The following is a 24,249-nucleotide window of genomic DNA, read 5'->3' as shown; positions in this document are numbered from 1 at the left end:
TCTTGGTATCAAAAGTAATGAGATGGGACTTGAGATTAATAAAGATAAAACCAAAATTATGCATTTCAAAAAGACGGAAAATATATTAAAAAAAAAAAAAAGTCTATCTTGGCTGAGAATTTGACATTAATATGGATCAAATAAGAGACAAAAAGAAGTGGAACTGCACAATTGACCTTTATTAAAATGAAGAAGATATTTTGCAATAGAAGTTTGATCTTTGAAATAAGAATTTAAAGAATACTGAAATGTTATGTTTGATTCCGCCTTGTACTACTGTGAAACATGGACACTTGCAATAAAATGGTTAAACTTTTGACTTGTGGAAGTACAGGAAAAATTTGAGAACAAGATAGGTTAATAAAATAATCAACATTTAGAAATTAGAAAGATATAAAAGAGAATTTATCAAAATAACAGAAAACAGAGAACATCATATTTCAGACATATTCAATGGTACAGGGAGTATAATGTTCCAAAATTTCTTGCTGGGAAAATACAAGAAACCAGGAAAAGGAAAGCTTTTAGTTTAGCTAAAAATTCTTTATATCATCCAACTGGTCACGGAAGAGATAAGACGGTTCTACTACTACTACTACTACTACAATGGATTTTTGGCTGCTGTAAAGGGATAAGTAATTTTAAATTTTTACCATATTCTTTGTTAATTAACATAGTACATTGTGTTTTACACAGATATTAAATAGATTTAGTAGCGTTCGTTAGCTTCTTATTTTGAATTTAAACAGCGATTTTTAGAAGTTACAACTCTAAGTGTTGGCGGCAATATTGTTGAACTAGCCACCATATTGTAATCGATAAGAAATAGCTTAACATATACATATCTCGAACTGATAGCATAAGGTATAAAGTAAAACCAGATAGCATAATACGAAGCACTGTATTAGAAATCTGTTAGCTTATTATAGTATTATAAATTAATCTTATTAAAATTCATTGTTAATTAAATTGTAATTAAACAGAAATCATGACCCAGACTAGAGCTGCGAAGCAAAGATCACAGACTAGTGAGAGTGCTGTGACTCGGGGGAGAAATGAAGGGAGCGATTCTCCAACGCATCACAGTCTCAAAAAAATGTGCGAAATGTGAAATGTTTGCCGAACTTTCTAAAACAGAACATGATCTAGCCAAGGAGGATGCCTTTGTGTGCTAGGAGTCTAGAGCATCAAGAAATTAGGCGCAAACTCAGCGTTCTGATGGGTGTATATGAGAGCTGAGGTGTAGAGTAAATGCCCTCAAAGAAATTAATACAAGGGGCCCATCAAGCTCTCAGCTGCCCAGCTCAACGACAGAGCTCACTACTGTGCATCAGGCAAAATAGAGACAATCTCCAAGACAGAATGCGCTGGTCCCAAAAGAACTAGTTATTGTTGGTGACTCTATTGTGAGGGAGACGGGGAATATCAAAGGCGGATATTGTTGGGATATCAGAGACGTGGTGTCACACAGATATAAGGAATGCCGAACTGGAATTTGGGGAGTACAATGCGTACAGAAAGGATAGACAGGATAGGAAGGGAGGAGGTGTTATGCTGTTAATAAAGAAAAACATAAAATCAAAAGAAGTGCATCCAGTTGATATAGATGAACAGTGCACTGTTGAGTCAGTTTGGTGTGACATAAGCACTGCGAAAGCAAAAATTAGAGTAGGAGTGTGCTATAGGCCTAATGACTCGAATGAGTACAATGAACAATTGTACAGAGAAATAGAGTGGGCTGGTAAATTGGAATGTCTTATAATGGGGGATTTTAATTTCCCAGATATTGACTGGAACTTGTGGGTTGGGCACTCACACACTAGTCAGAATTTTGTGGATTTATTGGATGATTGTTTTCTGCAGCAGCATGTTCGAGAGGCAACCAGAGAAAGTAATACTCTTGATCTGGTTATCAGCAGTGATCATTCATGCATTAGGAATTTGCAGATAAAAGAACCACTAGGTGGCATTGATCACAGTGTACTCACGTGGGATTTACTTAAAGATTTAATTACCATCAGGGGTAAAGGAAAGGGTTTTTGCTTCCGTAAAGGCGAGTACAGTGGTCTCCGACAGTTTTTAAATTCTGTACAGTGGGATCAACTGACAATGTTACCAACAGTAAATTCTAAGTGGGAAGCATTCAAGGAATTAATCATGGAAGCTACTAAAAGTTTCTTACCTATTAAGAAATATTGTTCAAGGTTTAGGCCTAAATGGTTGTCAAATGAACTAATGAGACTCGTAACAGAGAAGAAAAATGCATGGGATGCATATAAATTATCAAGCGACTCAGAAGCCTATGGCAGATATAAGTTAATCTGTAATCAGGCCATAAAGGAGGTTCGGCAGGCGAAGGCAGATTACGAGAAATCCTTGGCAAAAGATGCTAAGAAAAACAGCAAGGATTTCTTTACTTATATAAACTCTAAAAGGAAGGGGATGAATCTGATTGGTCCACTTGACATTGATGGTTCGACCGTTGATGATCCTGCTCAGATAGCAAACAAACTGAATGAGTATTTTGCATCTACATTCACACGTGAGGAATTATTAAGGTTTGAAAATGGCAGAAGGTTATCAAATTGTAGCAAGGTGCTTAATGATCTTGTAATAACTGAGAGCAAAGTGGAAGAGAAATTGTTGAAGTTAAACGTAAGAAAAGCATATGGGGTGGATGGGATCTATCCAGTTATATTAAAGGAGGCGACAAAGCAACTAAGCAAACCCTTAGCCATAATTATGAGAGCATCCTTGGACTCAGGGGAGGTTCCCACGGACTGGAGATGTGCAAATGTATCCCCAATTCACAAAGGGGGATCGAAGGGTGACAGGAGTAATTACAGACCAGTTAGTTTAACTTCTGTTCCGGGTAAAATAATGGAGTCGCTGGTTAAAGATGCATTGCAGGATCATCTAGACAAGACTGCAGCAATAATTCAGACACAGCATGGGTTTGTTAAGGGAAAGTCTTGTCTGACAAATTTGATAGGATATTATGATGTGGTTACAAAGGAACTGCATGCAAAAAATAATTTTGATATCATATATTTGGATTTCAGGAAAGCTTTTGACACTGTTGCGCATGGAAGACTACTGTACAAATTGGAGCAGAATGGTATTAAGGGTAAGTTGCTACAATGGATAAAAGGATGGTTAAGTGGGAGAAGACAGAGGGTGGTAATCAATGGGTGCTGCTCTTCTTGGACTAATGTTATTAGTGGTGTCCCACAGGGTTCGGTGTTAGGTCCACTGTTGTTTTGTATATTTATCAATGATACTGATGAAGGTATATCAGGCTTAGTGTCGAAGTTTGCAGATGATACAAAGGTTGGCAGGGTTGTTAATGACAGTAATGGCAGTGTGCTACTGCAACAGGATCTAGATAATTTGGGCAGATGGGCTAAGAAGTGGCAACTAAAGTTTAACCTTGACAAATGCAAAGTACTGCATATGGGTAGAAGTAACCCCAGAGAAACGTACCAACTGTGTGGTACTACACTTAAGGTGGTAGAAAATGAAAAAGACCTGGGAGTAATTGTGCAGTCAGATATGAAGTTCTCTGAGCAATGCAGACAGGCTGCCAGGGCAGGTCATAGGGTTTTGTCAATGATATATAGGAATTTTGCTAGCAGGGAAAAGGAGGTGATTATCCCTCTGTATAAGGCAATGGTCAGGCCACGCCTTGAGTACTGCGTACAGGTCTGGAGGCCTCATTTTAGGAAGGATGTAGATTTACTTGAGCATGTACAGAGAAGGGCAACAAGATTTGTGAGGGGAATGAAGGGATCCTCTTACCAAGAGAGGCTTAAGTTCTGCAAACTGCAGTGGCTGGAGACTAGGCACCTGCACGGTGATCTGATTGAGGTATATAAGGCCTTGAATGGGTTGAGCACGCTGAATTCTGATGGGATTCTTCCACTTGTTCAGATTACGAACCTAAGGGGGCATAAATTCAAATTAAGAAAAGACAGATGTAGAATAGATGTGCGGAAATTTGCCTTTAGCCAGCGGGTGGTTAATTGCTGGAACAAACTTCCATCTGCCGTTGTGGAAGTTGATAGGTTGAATAAATTTAAGGAGGAACTGGACAGGCATTTGGAGGGAATGGTGTGATTTTTTTTTTTTTTTTTTTGGCTGATGCTGCATAAGCTCATACATTTGCTTTCTTGCATCACATGCCACTACTACTACTACTACTATACAAGAAAAACAGATGGAACAGGACCGGGGTATGTCTGCCAGGGGAAAACGTTGATGACATTGTAGAGCAGATATCATCTTTTAAGGGCACAAAAGGTGATGTTGTTGTACACACTGGAATCAATGACATTACGAGTAAGAGATCTGCAGATTTACTCAGGTCAATGTTGAAAAAAAATCGTGAGTTAGGATTGAATGTGAAAGTGTCTGCAATTCTACCCAGACACGATAGGAGGGAGAATATGATCAGAGCCTCGTCAATCAATTCGGCCCTGGAGAGATTGTGCAAGGCGCAAGGGGTAGAATTTTTTTCAGCCTGGTCTGTGCTTGTTGACAGGAGAGACCTTCTACAGGGATGGGGTACACTTAAAGAGAAAGGGTGCAAGAATATTTGCTGATGCCATCAAGGCAATGTTAGGCGGGTCAGAAAACTGTTAGCTTGGAGGAATACACAGACTAAAAGGAATACACAGACTAAAGGCTGCAGGCAGAGGCAAAAGTGATATTTGCACTGCTTCTATTAGAATGAGCCTGGAAAGCAAGGTAATGGAGATTTCCTGGACTGCTGGGAGTCATAGCGGAACAAGAAAATACATGGGCTGTGTTAGGGTAACTAAGAGTAGGAACAGGTACATGTATACTTACATGTACACCAGTGCTAGGAGTATAGTTAATAAATTTGATGGTTTTTTTTTTTTTTTGGTAGTTGTTGGCACATAGGCTTCTGTGGCCATAATGCACCTCCCAAGGTTTTTGCAATACTTTGATCCAAGCCCGAGGCGGGAATCGAACCCGCGCCCTTTGGGTTTCCAGGCAGGCACTTTACCCACCCGGCTAGCCCGGTCGGCTCATAAATAAATTTGATGTGTTTGAAGTGCTAGTCAAGACATCAAAGGCAGATATTGTTGGAATATCAGGACAGAAAGGGAGGAGAGGTTATGCTGTTAGTTAAGAAACACATAAAATCTAAGGAACTGCATCTAATTGATGTTTATGGACAATGCAATGTTGAGTCTGTTTGGTGTGAAATAAGCACTGGCAAAGGAAAAATGAGAGTAGGTGTGTGTTATAGGCCTAATGAATCTGATGAGTATAATGAGCAATCAGACAGAGAAATAGAGTGGGCCAGTAAATCAGAATGTCTTATAATGGGAGATTTTAACTTTTCAGATATTGACTGGAACTTGTGAGTTGGTGACTTGCACACTAGCAAGACTTCTGTGGATTTACTGGATGTCTGTTTTCTTCAGCAACATGTTCGAGAGGCAACCAGACGGAGTAATACTCTTGATCTGATTATCAGCAGAGATTATTCTGCATTAACGATTTGCAGATAAAGGAACCACTGGATGACAGTGATCACAATGTACTGATGTGGGTATTAATTAAAGATGTAACTACCATCAAGACTAAAGGGAAGGGCTTTTGCTTTCGTAAATAACTACAGTGATCTCAGACAGTTTTTAAATTCTGTACAGTGGGGTAAACTGATGATGTTACCAACGTTGAATTCTAAATGGGAAGCCTTCAGGAACTTAATTTTAGAGGCTACTAGGCTTTTAATTCCAACTAAGAAAAACTGTTCAAGGTTTAGGCCTAAATGGATGTCAGATGAACTAATGAGGCCCGTGGCAGAGAAGAAGAATGTATGGGATGCATCTAAAGTATCAGGTGACACAGAAGCCTATCATAGATATAAGCTGGTCTGTAACCAAGTTACAAACAAGGTTAGGCAGGCAAAGGCAAATTATGAGAAATCTTTGGCAAAGGATGCAAAGAAAAGCAGCAAAGAGTTCTTTACTTATGTAAACTCTACAAGGAAAGGGATGCATCAGATTGGACCATTTAACATTGATGGGTTGACTATTGATGATCATGCTCAGGTAGCTGATAAACTGAATGAGTATTTTGCATCTACATTCACACACGAGGCGTCATTCAATGAGGGGAGTGGCAGAAGTTTATCAAACTCTAATAGGGAGCTAAGTGATTTTCTAATAACTGAGAGCAAAGTGGAAGAGAAATTGTTGAAGTTAAACATAAGGAAGGCACCTGGGGTGCACGAGATCCATCCAGTTATATTAAAGGAAGTAAGCAAACTCTTAGCCATAATTATGAGAGCTTCTTTGGACTTAAGGGAGGTCCCCATGGACTGGAGATGTGCAAATGTATCACCAATTCACAAAGGGGGTTCAAAAGGTGACAAGTAACTGCAGACCTGTTAGTTTAACTTGTGTTCCGGAGAAAATAATGGAATCACTGGTTAAAGAAACATTGCGGGATCATCTAGACAAGACTGCAGTAATAGTTAAGACACAGCACAGGTTTGTTAAAGGGAGGTTTTGTCTCACCAATTTGATTGGATACTGTAGTAGTAGTAGTAGTGGCACATGATGCAAGAAAGCAAGTGTAGGAGCTTATGCAGCATCAGCCAAAAAAAAAAAAAAAAAAAATCACACCATTCCCTCCAAATACCTGTCCAGTTCCTCCTTAAATTCATTTAACCTATCAACTTCCACAACGACAGATGGAAGTTTGTTCCAGCAATTAACCACCCGCTGGCTAAAGGCAAATTTCCGCACATCTATTCTACATCTGTCCTTTCTAAATTTGAACTTATGTCCCCGTAGGTTCGTAATCTGAACAAGTGGAAGTATCCCATCAGAATTCAGTGTGCTCAACCCATTCAAGGCCTTATAGACCTTTCAGTTCCTTTGTGACGTGGTCACAAAGGAACTGAATGCCAAAAATAATTTTGATATCCTATACTTGGATTTCCTGAAAGCTTTTGATACTGTTGCATATGGAAGACTGCTGTACAAATTGGAGATGTATGGCATTAAGTGTAAGTTGCTACAATGGATAAAGGCATGGTTGAGTGTGAGACGTCAGAGAGTGGTAATCAATGGACACTGCTCTTTGTGAACAAATGTTGTTAGTGGAGTTCTCCAGGGTTCGGTGTTGGACCCATTGTTGTATATTTATCAATGATATTGATGAAGGTATATCAGGTTTAATGTCCAAGTTTGCGGATGATACAAAGCAAAGGTTGGCAGGTTTGTTAACGACAGTAAAGACAGTATGCTACTCCAACTGGATCTAGATAAGTTGAGAAAATGGGTTGAGAAGAGTGGCAACTGAAGTTTAACATTGACAAATGCCAAGTACTGCATATGGGTAGTGATAACCGAAGACAAACGTACAAACTCTGTGGTACTACCCTCAGGGAAGTGGAAAGTGAAAAAGACCTGGGGGTAATTGTGCAGTCAAATATGAAGTTTGCTGAGCAGTGCAGATGGGCTGCCAGGGTAGGTCATGGAGTCTTATCAATGATATATAGGAATTTTGCTAGCAGGGACAGGAAGGTGATTATTCTGTTATACAAGGCAATGGTCAGGCCAAACCTAGAGTACTGTGTACAGGTGTGGAGGCCACATTTTAGGAAGGATGTAGAGTTGCTAGAACAAGTGCAAAGAAGGGCAACAAGATTGGTGAAGGGAACAAAGGGGTGCTCTTACTAAGAAAGGCTTAAGTTCTGCAAATTGCAGCACCTGGAGAGTAGGCACCTGTGAGGTGATCTGATTGAGGTGTATAATGATGGAACAGGCTTCCATCCTTTGTTGTGGAAGCTAATAGCCTAAATAAATTTAAGGCTGAGCTGGACAGGCATTTGGAACGAATGGAGGGGTGAAATGGAAGTGTTTTTTTTTATGGGTTGAGCAAGCTGTTGTTGTTATTTGGTTTTTAGGAGCATTAGCAACTAAGGCCATAATGCTCTGTGAGATATGCGGTGGTCATTCCCTGACCTTTCCGCATTCTCCATATTTGGTGGTCACGGGCTCAAACCCCGGTCTGATCAAGAAGTGTGTGCTACGCACTGCTACTCCTGCCCACCTGGCTACAGAGGTGCCTTGAACAAGCTTAATGCTGATGGGATTCTTCCTCTAGCTCAGACTAAGAACCTGAGGGAGCACAGTTTCAAATTGAGGAAAGATAGTTGTAGAATAGATGTGCGGAAATTTGCCTTTAGCCAGCAGGTAGTTGATTGGTGGAACAGGCTTCCATCTTTTGTTGTGGATGCTAATAGCCTAAATAAATTTAAGCCTGAGTTGGACAGGCATTTGGAATGAATGGATGGGTGAAATGGGAGTGTTTTTTTTTTTTTTTTTTTTGACTGATGCTGCATAAGCTTGCTTTCTTGCCTCATATGCCTCTACCAATGCTAACTGTGTTTATCTTCTCTTTGGATGGAGAATAATACTGAAGCACTTAACATTTAGCTTACGAAGAGAAAATACATTTGCTGATTGTGAATCTCAACATAGAGATGGCATCTAAAGACTACAATAATGATAAAAGAGACATATGAAGAAAGGGAATAAGGGACACAATTCAAAACATATTTTTCTCGCCAATGTATTAAGAAATATACAAAGCTTTAAAACAGTTAAATCTACTATTATTATTATTGTGATTTTCTTTTTGCTTTTACAGGACCACTGTAGTTATTACTACCAACACATGAAATTCATAAAAATCAAATAAGAGTATGGCTTATGTTGTTCTTCTACATAAATTTCACAGCCAGACTTTCGACAGCCAAAAGAACCTAGCATTCAAGAAAGAACAAACTACATATCCGTAAGCTGTATAGAAATGTATTACTTAAAAAAAAAATACAGTAGACTCTCGAAATAATGGCACACCAAATAACGGAACATTCGAGCTAATGACATATTGAGATCAGATGTTTACATACAGCACATTTGTTTGTGTTCACCAATTTGAAATTGAATTATGTGCTGATATCACGGATTATCCTGCTGTTTTACATTTATTTTAAATTAAAAACCTCTCACTATGGCTCCTAAAATTAATAAACCTCATAAAGAGAAGAAAAGCAGAACAACATTAAAGCTTAGGGACAAACTTGATATAATCCAAACAATTACATTAGGGTCACCTGGAAATTTCTTTCATATACCCATATATGTATTGTTTCTGTAAATTGTGTGTGTTCTCTGGCCGATTTGCTTGTTTTGCTGGACGAAAATCCCCAGTTTCTGGGGGAAAAAAAACTTTGCTATCTATGCTTGAGACTGACAAACTCAGCCAAGGAGTGAAAAAAGCTCATAAAAGTTCCTCATGCCATCGACAGGATTTGGACCCTGCCCTTTTCTACCCAGTGTGGGGAGGAAGGTAACAATACCACTGTGCTATCCACTAAAGACTAAACTTGATATAATAAAGAAAATAGAATGGAGCACAAGTAGGAGTGTATTAATGGCAGAATATAACATTGGATCGTCAACATGTTTATGTTTTTAGCATTAGTAGAGGCATATGATGCAAGAAAGCAAGCTTATGCAGCATCAGCCAAAAAAAAAAAAAAAAAAAAAACTTACATTTTCACCCCTCCGTTCATTCGAAATACCTGTCCAGCTGAGCCTTAAATTTATTTAGGCTATCAACTTCCACAACAAGAGGTGAAAGTCTGTTCCACCAACCAACTACCCGCTGGCTAAAGGCAAATTTCCGCACATCTATCCTACATCTGTCTTTCCTCAATCTGAATTTATGCCCTCTGTAATTTGCAAAACTTAAGCCTTTCTTCATAAGAGCAACCCTTTGTTCCATTCACTGATCTTGTTGCCTTCTCTGTACTCGTTCCAGCAGCTCTACATCCTTCTTGAAATGAGGCCTCCAGACCTGTATACAGTACTCAAGGCATGGCCTGACCATTGCCTTATACAAGGGAATAATCACCTCCTTATCCCTGCTAGAAAAATTCCTGTATATCATTGACAAGACACCATGAGCTACTCTTGCAGCCCATCTGCACTGCTCAGAGAACTTCATATCTGCCTGCGCAATTACCCCCATGTCCATTTCATTCTCTAACACTGTCAGTGTAGTACCACAGAGTTGATATGTTGCTCTGGGGTTCCTGTTTCCCATATGTAGTACTTTACATTTGTCGATGTTAAACTTCATTTGCCACCTCTCAGCCCATCTGCTCAACCTTTCCGGATCCTGTTGCAGTAGCATAGCGTCAGTAGTGCCCTTAACAACCAGGCCAATCTTTGTATCATCTGCAAACTTGGACATTAAACTTGATATGCCATCATCAATATCATTTATAAATACAGAAAACAATAATGGACTCAACACTGAACCCTGAGGGACTCCACCAATAACACTAGTCCACGACGAGCAATGTCCACTGATATATTTTTTATATGCAGTCAATAAAATTGCATTCTTAATCTCTCTATTTCTTATTTAGCCTTATTATTTCTGCATTAAATATATTAAAGTTTTCTAGATAATGGAAAAATTGAATCCTCGAAGGTGCCGTTATTCTGAAAGTCTATTGTAATGTCATTAAAGGGCTATTTTTTTATTTGTTTAAAACATGAGGTGCAACCATGATATCCTGTTTCAAGGCTTACTGGTCTATCACCGGATAGCTGGTGATCACAATTAATGCAATTCTGAAGACTTGTGAATCATGAAGCAGTTTTATGCAAGCTGCCAAGCCACAAAATAAACGATCTTCAAGCATTTATATATATGGCCTTAAATAAATAAAACAATCTCAGAATTATTTAAAACCATAAAACTATTAAAACCTAAACCATAAAAAATTATGAAAAAATATTATATCAGAACAGACAGAAAACTTAGTGCCTTTACTCTTCTAAATTGCATTGGTTTTTAGGTGCATCAGAGACCTCTAGAAATTCCGTCAGTCATCAATAGGATTCAAACCTAAACCTCTCTAATTGAGTGACGATTAACTAAACTACTATACTGTCACAGAAAGCATTCTGAAGTTTTCTTAACTAAGTTACAATTCTACCTTGGCTACAAATATGTTAATGGAAAATGTTTCCAAACATTGTCCAAACTAGTTTATAGTTTGGGTTCACAAAAATATACAGGAATGGAAATTACATATCTTGTGAGAATTATTCTGTGTGTTTTCTTAAACTGTGATTCTAGAAATTTACATTCTTTAAATTCTTAAATGCTATTTTGCCAAGTATCTCCAAAAGAAATGCCTCTTCAAACTTCAGTATGTGGAGATACACGTGTCCATGTGTGATGTGAATATATACACTTCAGCAAGTTACAATGATATTTTTAATAATAATAATTATTAGTTCTAAGTGCACATTCCAAATCATCAAAAAATCATAGATCAGTACTGTTTGTTTTTAATTGCAAATATAAATTAAGAATTCAAGTATTTAACCAATAAAATCCCCACATATCTACACAATGAGCCAAAACATCATGACCACCTACCTAATATGATGTTGGTCCTCCATGTGCAGCCAAATCAGCTTGTACCCGGCAAGGCATGGATGCTACAATATTTCTAAATGTGTCTTGTGGTATCTGGTACCAACACGTAACCAGCAGATCCTTTAACTCCTGTAAGGTCAGTGGTTGAGATGCCACAGATCGGAGTTGCTGTTCCAATGCAAACCACAGATGCTCAATGGGATTGATGTCTGGGGAATTTGGAGGCCAGGGCAATACCTGGAAGTCTTTCTCATGTTCTGCAAACCAGTCTTGAACAATCCGGGCAGTGTGGCATGGTGCATTATCCTGCTGAAAGACCATTACCATTAAAGGGTATACCTGGTCAGCAATGATGTTTAGGTGCTTCACATCAGAGTGCCCAGCACATGGATGACCGGACCCAGGGTATCCAAGCAGAACATTGCCCAAAGCATGACACCGCCGCCACCAGCTTGTTTTCGTCCCATGGTACAACCAAGCGCCATCACTTCCCCAGGTAAACGATGCACACGTACCCGGCCATCCACATGGTGCAACAGGAAACGTGATTCATCGGACCAGACGACTTTCTTCCAATCATTCAAGGTCAAGTTTCGATGCTCACATGCCCATTGTAGGCGCTGTCGCTAGTGAAACGTGGTTAGCATGGGCACTCTGAGTGGCCTGCAGCTACACAGCCCCATTTTCAGCAGGGTTCGATGTACTGTGTGTTCTGACACATTACTCCCATCACTAGCATTCAATTACTGATGAGTTGCTCCACAGTTGCCTTTCTGTTGCCACGTAACATCTGTGAGAGGCTTCGCTCACCTTGAGCATCGATGAGCTGTGGTCGTCCAACACCTTGCTGGCGGTTTATAGGTTTTCCCTCCTTGGACCACTTTCAGTAGGTACTAACCATGGATGACGGTGAGCACCCCCACCAGCTGTACCATTTTGGATATGCTCTGACTCAGTCGTCTGGCCTTTGTCAAACTCGCTTAAGTCTGCTGCCTTTCCCATCTGAAGAACAAGAGTAACACTGGTTAACGGAGCTCAGTATCAGGTGTTTTTTATACCGTGTCCCGACCTGCGCACACGCTGTAGTTTACCTGCAGTTGCTTCAATTTGTATAACGACTCACTGGTCATAATGTTTTGGCTCATTGGTGTAAATAAAATGGGTACTCATATGAGATCAATTATGAATACATACGGCATTCAGTTTTTGATGCACAACATTTCCCTTCTTCATAAACACGATAGCATCCTTTACTGATGGAAGGCCAGAAAGTTTCAGGACATTCAACTGGTATACAACTGATAGAAGCCCCTTGTGTGAAATAATCTGCGACACATGAACAAATTGTACATGGATTTGAGGTATTGATGCTTGCTCCAACTTCATAAGTCTGGCCTTTGTATGAACATGCTTTTAACAGAAAAAAAAAAAAAAAAGGCATTTAAAATCAACTTTCTTTACTTTGAATATGCAATAATTAAATAAGTGAGAGCATACATTGCTCAATATTTTCCTACATTGCATTAGTACTTAAGAATAAACAAGGAGTTACCTTTTATTCTGTCGGAAGTAATTCTTCTTGATCAACTCTCCTTTTGTAAATTATAAAATAATAAAACAAATTGTCATTAAATTAATCTAAAAATAATTTAAAACTCATAACGTGTTCCATACTATCAGTCCACAAGTAATCCACCACCCCCAGGATCGGCATGGCACACCCCAACCTGACCCCAGGAATATTAAAGCCCACATAATCTCTAGTACTGGAAAACATTTTGTTAAGGAGAGAAAACTGCAGTGGATTTTAATTGTAAATTTTATCGCTCTTAAAAATACAGTAAACCCTCGATTTAAAGGACCCCCGATATAACAGATTTCGGATTTAACGGACCGCACAAATAATAATAGAGTAATGTACATATTAATCTTGACCATATTAATTTTTTTAGATTATACAAAACTTCAGTGTTACTATTAATTAAAAATTAATAATAATTACCTATTTCCATTATTGTTTTGATAATTACCTACTTTTATTTTTATAATCAAATTCAGGAAATTTTTTTTTATTCTTTCTGAAAATGTGTTCAAATAGCTGTTTTCCCAGATTACAGATAAGAGCAGGCCATGACTGGCAAGCTGAATGTGACTCAGGACACTAAACTGCAGGTCTACCGACTCGCTTTGTTTCGGTCTCAGTCTGCCTCAAGCTATCGAGCGGTCAGGTTGTATACTGAGTGTTTCTGCGATTTTTGAATTGTGACTTTATTTATTAAATAATTTTGCAATCCTTATAATTTAAAACGGTATCAAGTGATAGAGGAGTTAAAAAAAAGTGTGTGAACTTAAATGTGGCACAGAAATTAGAACAAGGTGTCTCAGTAGCACGTGTTTGTGAAATTTACAGCGTAAAAAAACTAACTGTTTCTGATATCCATAAATCAAAGGCCAAATTGCAGCATTTTATATTTACAGCAGAATATTACATATTTATTATAATTTAATAATTTTATATTGTACAGTACTGTATATTGTATTAAAGCTTTTTTTTTTTTACATTAAGAACAATAAAAAATGTCTCCCCCAGGTTACATTCGACATTAACGGACACCCCTTCTCCCCTATTAGTCCGTTAAATTGAGAGTTTACTGCATTTTACTTTTATTTAGATTTGCAATTTTGACAAAATTCCAGTACTAAAGGTTACATGGGGGTTTGATATTCCTAGGGTAGGGTTGGGATATGCCACACTGATCCTGGGGTTGTTGGATTACTCGTGGACATAGTATGGAACACGTTATGAGTTTTAAATTATTTTTAGACTAATTTAACGACAATTTGCTTTATTATTTTATAATTTATAAAAAGGAGAGTTGATCAAGAAGAATTCCTTCCGACAGAATAAAAGGTAACTCCTTGTTTATTCTTAAATACAACATGCAATAAGTAAAATGCATTTCTTAATTTGAACATATATTCAATTATTAATAATATTATATGTAACTTACCAAAATTTAAATTTAATTATGAAATACAAGTGTCAATTCCATAAATCACATAACTGTGATAACCTATGCATGTTTTCTTATAAATATTTTGAAATACCCTTAGGTGTCCTCAGATGAAATTTCAGATGTTCCCCCCACCCAATAGACCTCCATGCAAATAATCTCCAGTCTCAGGCAATGCCCCCCACTACAAGTGCAGGCTTAACTGGTACAGGAATCGCTTGTAATTGGGGCAAGGAGGGTGCCAACAAATAATGGCCTAACCATCAATGAATAAACTTCACCAAAACTCCATGCAGCTCTTCATCAGGGGTTAAATGTATGTAACCTCCACCTAAACAGACCAGAATACAGATCACTAAAATAAAACAGTACCTCTCTCCTCCTCCAGTCTCAGCTCCAGATAACAATGACCAGACACAAGTGGAGACCTCCATTATTACCAGAATGTAACAAAATAATTTTCTAAACACCCTATCATATTTAGTTACTTACAAAGAGCTGAAAGGCAGCTCGAGTGAATGGCATACCCTCCAATATCCTAAAATTGGTACTTTTTTTTTTATTTCTAATTTAATCTCGAATTTAATTTCAAAAGTTTGTCAAAAATCTAACTGTAATTTTATTTAACTGTTCATTAATTAAATTTAACTGATTTAAAAATTTAACTGAGTAGTTACTATTATAAATATAAAATATTGCATCATTAAATCCTTATCAATCATGTGGGTTAGCATTTCCTATACTATTACTATATTTTTTTTTTCGGTTAATCAAAGTTTAATGTTATTATTAAACATTCATTATTTAAACAGTTTCTCAAAAAAATAGCTTTTTGAGAGTTGACTCCTTTTTATACGACAAATCCATTTATCCCAAGTAATCCTGTGATGAGCAAGCTAGAGATGTCTAAAAGATCTGGGAGCTATGACATCATCGTAATACAAAGGAATGTTGATGGTTTAAAAATTAAATTTTTAAATCGTAATACAAAGGAATGTTGATGATGATGTCAGGCCCATCAGGGCTTTCCAGGTCATCAACTTGCAAAATCCCTGTGAAATGTGGAAAGCTGGAGAATGTCAAAAGAGAAATGCACAGGAATAGTATTGATGTGCTTGGAGTGGTAGAGACAGGATGGAGTGAAGTGGGCAAATTTGTAAGTGGAGACTATAAAGTTGTGCACTCTGGAAGTAGTGGTGGACAGGGTGGCTGGCAATGACTATGACAAGAAGATTCATGAGAGCACTAGTATATGTGGAATCAATGGGACATAGACTTATCATGGACAGATTTGTGGCAAATCCGGTCAACATGGTATTTATACAAGTTTATATGCCAACCTCAAATAGTGCTGATGAATTAGTTTAGGAGACATATGAATAGTTGGAGGAATTAATATGGAAAACCAAGTCAAGAGACAATGTGATAATTAAGGGGGATTGGAATGCGATCGTTGGAGAGAGAAGGGAAGAAAAGATTGTGGGGAATTTTGGTCTTGATGCGAGAAACACAAGAGTCAAAGCTTACTGGAGTTTTGTACAGAAGAGAGTCTAATGGCAGCAAATACGTGGTTTAAGGCACCACTCCACAGAAGATATACATGGAATAATCCTGGCAACTCACGAAGGTACCAAATTGATTACATCTTAATTAAACAGAGATACCATAACCAAGTGAAGAAAGCAATGTCCTATCCGGGAGTGGACAGAGATTCAGATCACTAACTAGTGAAGATGAATGTGGAACTAAAATTGAAGTGCCTGAATAAAAGGAAATCATTCATGAGATGGAACAGTGAGAAATTTAGGCAGGAGAGTGCAAAAAAATGTGTTTCAAGATCAGACCAATGTTATCACTGCTGAGGAGACTATGAACAATCTAGAGCAAAATTGGTCTTTAATCAAGGAGATGACTTGTAAAGCTGCATCGGTGGCTCTGGGAAAGAGTGAAAAAATTAGAAGGAAGTGTTGGATCACAGATATTTTACTACAGAAAATGGATGAGAGGAAGAGACTGAAAGGCCAAAAAATGATGATGATGATCAAAGGAACTATCGTAGATTGAAGAATGAAATTGATAGGGAATGTAGGAAGGCTAAAGAACAGTGATGAGCAGAGAACTGTCAAGAGATTGAAATGCTCAAACAACAAGGTCAGGTGGACCTGGCAAATAGAAAAATCAGAGAATTAACAAGAAATGAAAGAGTAGCAGAATCTAAACGAGGGCAATGTGGGATGAAAAGGAAATGACAGTACTGAACTTTGAAGAAAAAAAAGGAAAGATGGAGAAGATATCCTGAAGAACTTTATGATGATATAAGCATATACACGAGGAGGAATACGGCAATAGAAGAACAAGAAAACATGGAGGAAGAAATATCTAAGCATGAATTCAACACAGCCTTAAAGTCCCTTAGCAATAACAAAACACCAGGAACTGACAACATACCTGCAGAGCTTTTAAAATACAGTGGAGAAAATCTGAAGAAAGCCTTATTTGAACTGATAAAGGTGATATACAGGGATGAACATTGGCCGGAGGATTTCTGCACATCAATTATAATCCCCATACCAAAGAAGATGTCACCAACAGTATGCCAAGACTACAGAACTACAAGTCTTATTACCCATGCATCCAAGATTCTGCTGAAAGTTATCAAAGTTCGTATGGAGAGTCATGAACAATTTCTGGATAACTCACAGTGTGGTTTTTGCAGAGGCAGATTGATGAGAGATGCTATTGGAATGTTGAGTGTTGGGTGAGAAAGTGTATAACATGGGAAGAAACCTCTATATGTGTTTTGTGGATTACAAGAAGGTGTTTGATAGAGTAATCTGGAGAGAACTGTTTGTTTGTTATTTGGTTTATAGGAGCATTAGCAACTAAGGCCATATTGCTCTGGGGATATGCGGTGGTCATTCCCTGACCTTTCTGCATCCTCCGTATTTGGTGGTCACGGGCTCGAACCCCAGTCTAATCAAGAAGCGTGTGCTACGCACTGCTGCTCCTGCCCACCTGGCTAGGGAAGTTCCTTTGGAGAGAACTGCTCCCATTACTTGAGAAAATTGGATGCAAGAAGAAGATTATCGGACTGAACTATGACTTATACAGAAGACAAAATGCAGCGATAAGAGTGAGGGGAGAACTAACAGAAAGAGCTAAAGTTAAAAAGGGAGTAAGACAGGGATGCTTACTTTCACATGGTTTGTTATATGCTTTTGCCGAAGTGATAATAAGGAGACACTTGGGAATAAGAAGTGGGGGATTAAAATAGGTGAAAAGTACGTATAGGCTATTAAGTTAGCAGATGATCAGGCCATACTAGCAGGTTGCCCTGCTACGCTGCAAAAAATGATCAAAAGACTAAAAAGAAAGTGCTGAAGTATGGAATGAAGATAAATGTTATGAAAACTAAGGCAATGATGATTGATAAAAGGTTAATTCCCTTCCAAATTGAGATCGATAGAGTAAGAATAGAACAGATAGAGCACTTTAGATATCTGGAGCAGTTATTTGCACAGGACATTTCATGTAAAACTGAGACTCAACCCAGAATTGCAATGGCAAAACAATCTTTCAAGAATAAACAGTCCTTGATTACACAGAAGATGTCACAAGAAATTATGAAGAAGATAATAAAGACATATATCTGGTCAGTGGCACTATATACAGCAGAGAGATGGATTCTAACAAAGAGATACAAAAAGAGACTTGAGGCCTTCGAGATGTGCTGGAACAGGATGGAAAAAATTAAATGGACTGAAAAAGTGTCAAATGTGGAAGTATTAAGACATGTCCAAGAACAAAGGAAAATTTTAGGTAGAATAAGATCAACTAGACTAAAATGAGTGGGCCACGTCATTCGACATGGTGGATTGCTTCTGGATGCAATGGAGGGGACTGTGGAGGAAAAATGCCCTAGGGGGTAGACCAAAAAAGACCTTCATCACGGCGTTTCTAGATGAAGCAGGACTTAAAAACTTTGAGGAACTAAAACAAACGGCACAGGACAGACAAAGATGGTGACAGTTCATTAGAGGAACTGACCACTCACAAGGCTGCATTACTGATGATGAATCCATTTATACCGTTATAATGTGGATGTTCCATATAATAGAGACAACTATGGCTATTCTACAATAAAAATATATACACTCTTTTTATGGCCAAAACATTGCTTTAATAATAATAAAAAACAATCATAACAGAATTTTATATTAGGCATGACATAATATACAGAAAAATACAGAGAAAGAAAAAAAAATAAAAAATCAGACATCAACAGTACTAAATAACTGAAAAAATTATATGGACTAATATTATCAGTGGAGTGCTGCAGGGTTCAGTGCTAAGCCCATTGTTGTTTTTGTATTTATTAATGATATTGATGAAAGTATATCAGGTTTTTTTATTTGATTTTGATTTTATTGGTGCAAAAAAGTATATCAGGCTTAATGTCTAAGTTTGCAGATGGTACAAAGGTTGGCAGGGTGGTTGATGACAATAATGAAGGTATACTGCTGCTGCTACAAGATGAAAAAAAAAATAGGCAGATGGGCTGAGAAATGGCAATTAAAGTTTAACATTGACAGATGCAAAGTACTGCATATGGGTAGCAGCAATCCTAGAATAATGTATCAACTGTGTGGTACTACACTCAGAGTAGTGGAAAATGGAAAAGACCTGAGGTAATTGTGCATATGGATATCAAATTCTCTGAGTAATGCAGAAAGGCTGCCAGGACAGTATATGGGATTTTGTCAATGATATACAAGAACTTTGCTAGCAAGGATAAGGAGGTGATTATTCCATTGTATAAGGGAATGGGTCCAGCCACATTTTCGGTACTTCATACAGATCTGGAGGTCTCAATTTAGGAAGGATGTAGAGCTGCTGGAGCAAGCACAGAGAAGAACAACGAGATTGGTGAGGGTAACAAAGGGATGCTCTTACCACGAAAGGCTTCACAGTTCAGTGAATTGCAGCACCTGGAGACTAGGGCACCTGCGACATAATCTGGTTGAGGTATTTAAAGCTCAATGCTGATGGGATTCTTTCTTTAGCTCAGATAAAGTACACAAGGAGACATAAATTCAAATTCTGAAAGAATAGTTGCAGAATAGATGTGCAGAAGTTTGCCTTTAGCCAACAGGCAGTTGAATGCTGGGAAAAACTTTCATTTGATATTATGGAAGTGGATAGTCCTTCCTTGTCATAGTGTCAAGTTCTTATTTGAATAAATTCAAGGAAGGACTTGACAAACTATTGGATGGAATGGATAGGTGAAATGAGATTTTTTTTTTTTTTTGCTGATGCTGTATAAGCTTGCTTTCTTGAATCATTTGTCACCATTAATACTAAACTCGTATAAATTTGCAAATAATCATAATTAGATGTAAGCAACTGAATGTTCCATATCTGAAATGACTTTTATAGTTCTATTTTTAGAACTCCAGATGTAAACAGGTGAGATTCAGTGTCTCCAATCACTGATATAACTGCACTTTCACAAAAAACATATTGGGAAAGTGAAGCAATATCAGTGATTGCAGTTTCGTCAGTGATATACAGAAATTTGTCTAGCAAGGAGTTTGATAAATAAATTTTGATGAATTTGAGGTTTTGGTCAAAACATCAAAGGCAGATAGTGTTTGAATATCAGAGAAGTGGTGTCACACAGATATAAGGAATGCAGAATTGTAATTTGGGGGGTACAATGTGTTCAGGAAGGATAGACAGGATACGAAGTGAGGAGGGGTTATGCTATTAGTTAAGAAACATAAAATCTAAGGAAATGCAGCCAGTTGACATGGGTGGACAGTGCAGTGTCGAGTCAGTTTGGTGTGACATAAACACTGGGAAAACAAAATTGAGAGTAGGGGTGTGTTATAGGCCTAATAACTCTGATGAGTATAATGAACAACTGTACAGAGAAATAGAGACAGAGGGGTCAATAAATCAGATTGTCTTATAATGGGAGATTTTAATTTGCCAGATAGTGACTGGAACTTGTGGGTTGGTCACTCACACACTAGCAAGACTTTTGTGGATTTATTGGATGATTGTTTTCTACAGCAGCATGTTCGGGATCCAACTAGAGGGGCTAGTATTCTTGATCTGGTTATCAATAGTGATTCTTCATGCATTAAGAATCTACAGATAAAGGAATCTATAGTTGGCAATGATCACAGTGTGCTGATGTAGGATTTACTCAAAGAGGTAACTACCATCAAGGTTAAAGGGAAGGATTTTTGCTTTCGTAAAGGTGACTACGGTGGTCTGAGACAGTTTTTAAATTCTATACAATGGAACCAACTGATGATGTTACTAACAGCAAATTCTAAGTGGAAAGTATTTAAAAATTAATCTTGGAATGCTACTAGGCTTTTCATACCAACTAAGAAATATTGTTCAAGGTTATGCCTAAATAGATAACATGCCTAAATGGATGTTAGATGAACTAATGAGACTGTGGCAGAGAAGAAAAATGCATGGGATACATATAAATTAACAGGTGACACGAAAGTTTATGATAGATATAAGCTGGTGTGTAACCAAATCACAAAGGAGGTTAGGCAGGCCAGGGCCGATTACAAGAAATCCTTGGCAAAGGAAGCAAAGAGTTCTTTACTTATGTAAACTCTAGAAGGAAGGAGATGAATCAGATTGGTCCACTCGATATCGATGGTTCAACTGTTGATGATCCTGCTCAGCAAGCTAACAAACTAAATGAGTATTTTGGATCTATATTTACACATGAGGATTTATTCAGGGAGGGGAATGCCAGAGGTGTATTAAACTGTGGCAGTGAACTAAATGATTTTGTAATAACTCGGAGCAAAGTGGAGAATAAATTGTTGAAGATAAACATAAGTAAGACACCTGAGGTGGATGAGATCTATCCAGTTATTTTAAGGGAGGCAGCAAAGGATGTAAGCAAACTCTTAGCCATAATTATCAGAGCTCCCTTGGACTCAGGAAGGTACCCATGGACTAGAGATGTGCAAATATGACCATGATTCATAAAGGAGGATAAAGGGTGACACAAATAATTATAATCTGTTAGTTTAATTTCTATTCCAGGGAAAGTAGTGGAGGCACTGGTTAAAGAAGTACTGCAGGATCATTTAGACAAGACTTCAGTTATAATTCAAACACAGCACGAGTTTGTTAAGGGGTCTTTTCTGACCAATTTGATTGGATACTATGATGTAGTTACAAAGGAACTGAATGCAAAGAATATTTTTTTTTCATATATTTGGATCTTAGGAAGACTTCTGATATTGCTGCACATGGAAGACTGCTGTACAAATTGGAGCAGTGTGCCACTGTAGGCAAATTGCTGCTATGGATAAAGTGATGGTTGGGTGGGCGAACACAGAAAGTGGCAATCAATGGACACTGCTCGTCGTGGACTAATGTTCATGACTTCATGGAGTAATGTTATTAGTGGTGTCCCCCAGGGTTATTGTTGGGTCTATTGTTGTTTTCAGTATTTATTAATGATACTGATGACGGTATATCAGGCTTAATATCTAAGTTTTCAGATGATGCAAAGATTGGCAGGGTTGTCAATTACACTAATGACAGTACACTACTGCAACAGGATCTAGAAAAGTTGAGCAGATGGGCTGAGAGGTGGAGGTGGCAAGTGAAGTTTAACATTGACAAATGTAAAGTACTGCATATGGGTAGCAGTTGCCCCAGAGTAATGTATCAACTGTGTGGTACTACACTGAGGGTGGTAGAGAATGAAAAGGACCTGGGGGTAACTGTGCTGTCAGATATGAAGTTTTCTGAGCAGTGCAGACAGTCTGCAAGAGTAGCTCACGGTGTCTTGTCAATCATATACAGGAATTTTTCTAGCAAGGATGAGGAGGTGATTATTCCCTTGTATAAGACAATGGTCAGGCAACATCTTGAGTACTGTATACAGGTCTGGAGGCCTCATTTTAAGAAGGATATAGAGCTGCTGGAATGAGTACAGAGAAGGGCACAAAATTAGTGAATGGAACAAAGGGTTGCTCTTATGAAGAAAGGGTTAAGTTTCGCAAATTACAGTGTCTGGAGACTAGGCACCTGCAAGGTGATCTGATTGAAGTATATAAGGCCTTGAATGGTTTGAGCATGGTCAATGCTGATGGGATTCTTCCTTTTGCCTGGATTAATCGACTGAGGGGACATAAATTTAAATTGAGGAAAGACAGTTGTAGAATAAATGTGCAGAAATTTGCCTTTAGCCAGCAGGTGGTTGATTGCTGGAACAAACTTCCATCTGTCATTCTAGAAGCTGACAGCTTAAATAAATGAAAGCAGAACTTGACAAACATTTGGAGCAAATGGATGGATGAATTGGGCAGATTTTTTTTTTTTTTTTTTGGTGATGCTGTGTAAGCTTGCTTTCTTGCATCATATGCCTCTGCTAATGCTAAGGATATGGAAGTGATTATCCCATTGTATATGGCAATGGTCAAGTCACACCTTGAATACTGCATACAGGTCACAGGAGGTGATATGATTGAGGTGTTCAAGACTTTGAATGGCACAAGCAAACTCAATGCTGATGGAATTGTTCCTCTTGTTCAGGCTATGCACATGAGGGGACATAAATTCATAGTGAGGAAGGACAGTTGCAGAACAGGTGTGCAAAAGTTTGTGTTCAATCAGTGGGTGGTTGATTGCTGGAACAAGCTTCCATCCATTGTTGTTGTTGAAGTGGATAGTTTAAATAAATTCAAGGAAGAACTAGACAAACTACTGGAGGGGAAGGATAGATGAAATGGAATTTTTTTTTGGCTGTGCTGTGTGAGCTTGCTTCTTGCATCATTTGCCATTACTAATACTAAAATTAGTAAATTCATCTAGAGAATTAAACTCTAAGTCATAGTGGTTAAGCACAGCTCACTGTATCAGAGATAAATGTACCTTTGTCATCAACTTGCTGAGCTCCATTAGTAGGGCATTCAAATCTAGTTGGGCATGGACAGTCAACATTTTCTGTTATGGATTTGCATCCTTTGGCATAATAATGTTTGAGATATCGCCATTCACAATTACACTGGTTTACATCCGATAATTCAGAATGAGATTCATGACTATCATCTGTTCCAAGTGACCCCCCATACTCTTTCCTCTCTGAATGGAAACCTGTAAAGAAAAAATATTTTTTCACTTTGTAAATAAGTTTTTTTTTCCTAAATAGCAACATAACTAAATTAAAAAATATTTCCCCCTCTGCTTCACAAGGACTATATATTTGATCATAATTTATTATTATTGCTAATTTATAAGTATATCGAAAAGGCAATATCTGCTGTTGTTTCCAAAGCTTATAAAATGGTAACTTTTCCTCTGTTAAACAGAAAGTCTCCTCTCTAAGGAAGAATGTTTGTAGTTCATTTTGAGGATACTAATGAAAAGAGATTTTCAAGAATGATATTTTTAATTATATTCACAAAGTACAAATCAAGAGTTATGCAGATGATAAAATTTTATACAAGGCGAGTAAGGATTTTTAGAAAGCTTAAAAATGCTACAATATAATTTTATATAGGTAAAAAAGTAAGCATGTGACAAATACTTAAAATTTTCATTGAGACAATGCAAAAGTATTACTGCATTTTAGGTGCATCAGTAACATAAACCATATTGTACCATTGAATACCTGATAAGCAAGCTTGGATCGAAAAATAGTTCTTGACTGAATGTCTAAGAGTATGAA

General features: G+C 37.8%; 1 protein-coding gene across 1 annotated transcript in view; it reads right to left on the bottom strand.

The window, feature by feature from the left end:
* LOC150081409 (kielin/chordin-like protein) overlaps positions 1 to 24,249 on the bottom strand; it is a 572,736-nt gene that overhangs the window by 244,914 nt on the left and 303,573 nt on the right. The window contains exons 5-6 of the mRNA XM_090380194.1: positions 23,454 to 23,675; positions 12,709 to 12,924 (exon numbers count right to left, since the gene is read on the bottom strand). Of these exons, the coding sequence (XP_090236320.1) occupies positions 12,709 to 12,924; positions 23,454 to 23,675 (438 nt within the window). The remainder of the gene's footprint in view (positions 1 to 12,708; positions 12,925 to 23,453; positions 23,676 to 24,249) is intronic.

The sequence above is a fragment of the Mastigoproctus giganteus genome, chromosome 8 (assembly GCF_048544385.1).
Source record: "Mastigoproctus giganteus isolate SK-2022 chromosome 8, ASM4854438v1, whole genome shotgun sequence".
NCBI classification, from domain to species: Eukaryota; Metazoa; Arthropoda; class Arachnida; order Uropygi; family Thelyphonidae; genus Mastigoproctus; species Mastigoproctus giganteus.
Note: the sequence above shows the minus strand (reverse complement) of the source record. Positions and strands in the feature narration are given on the sequence as shown.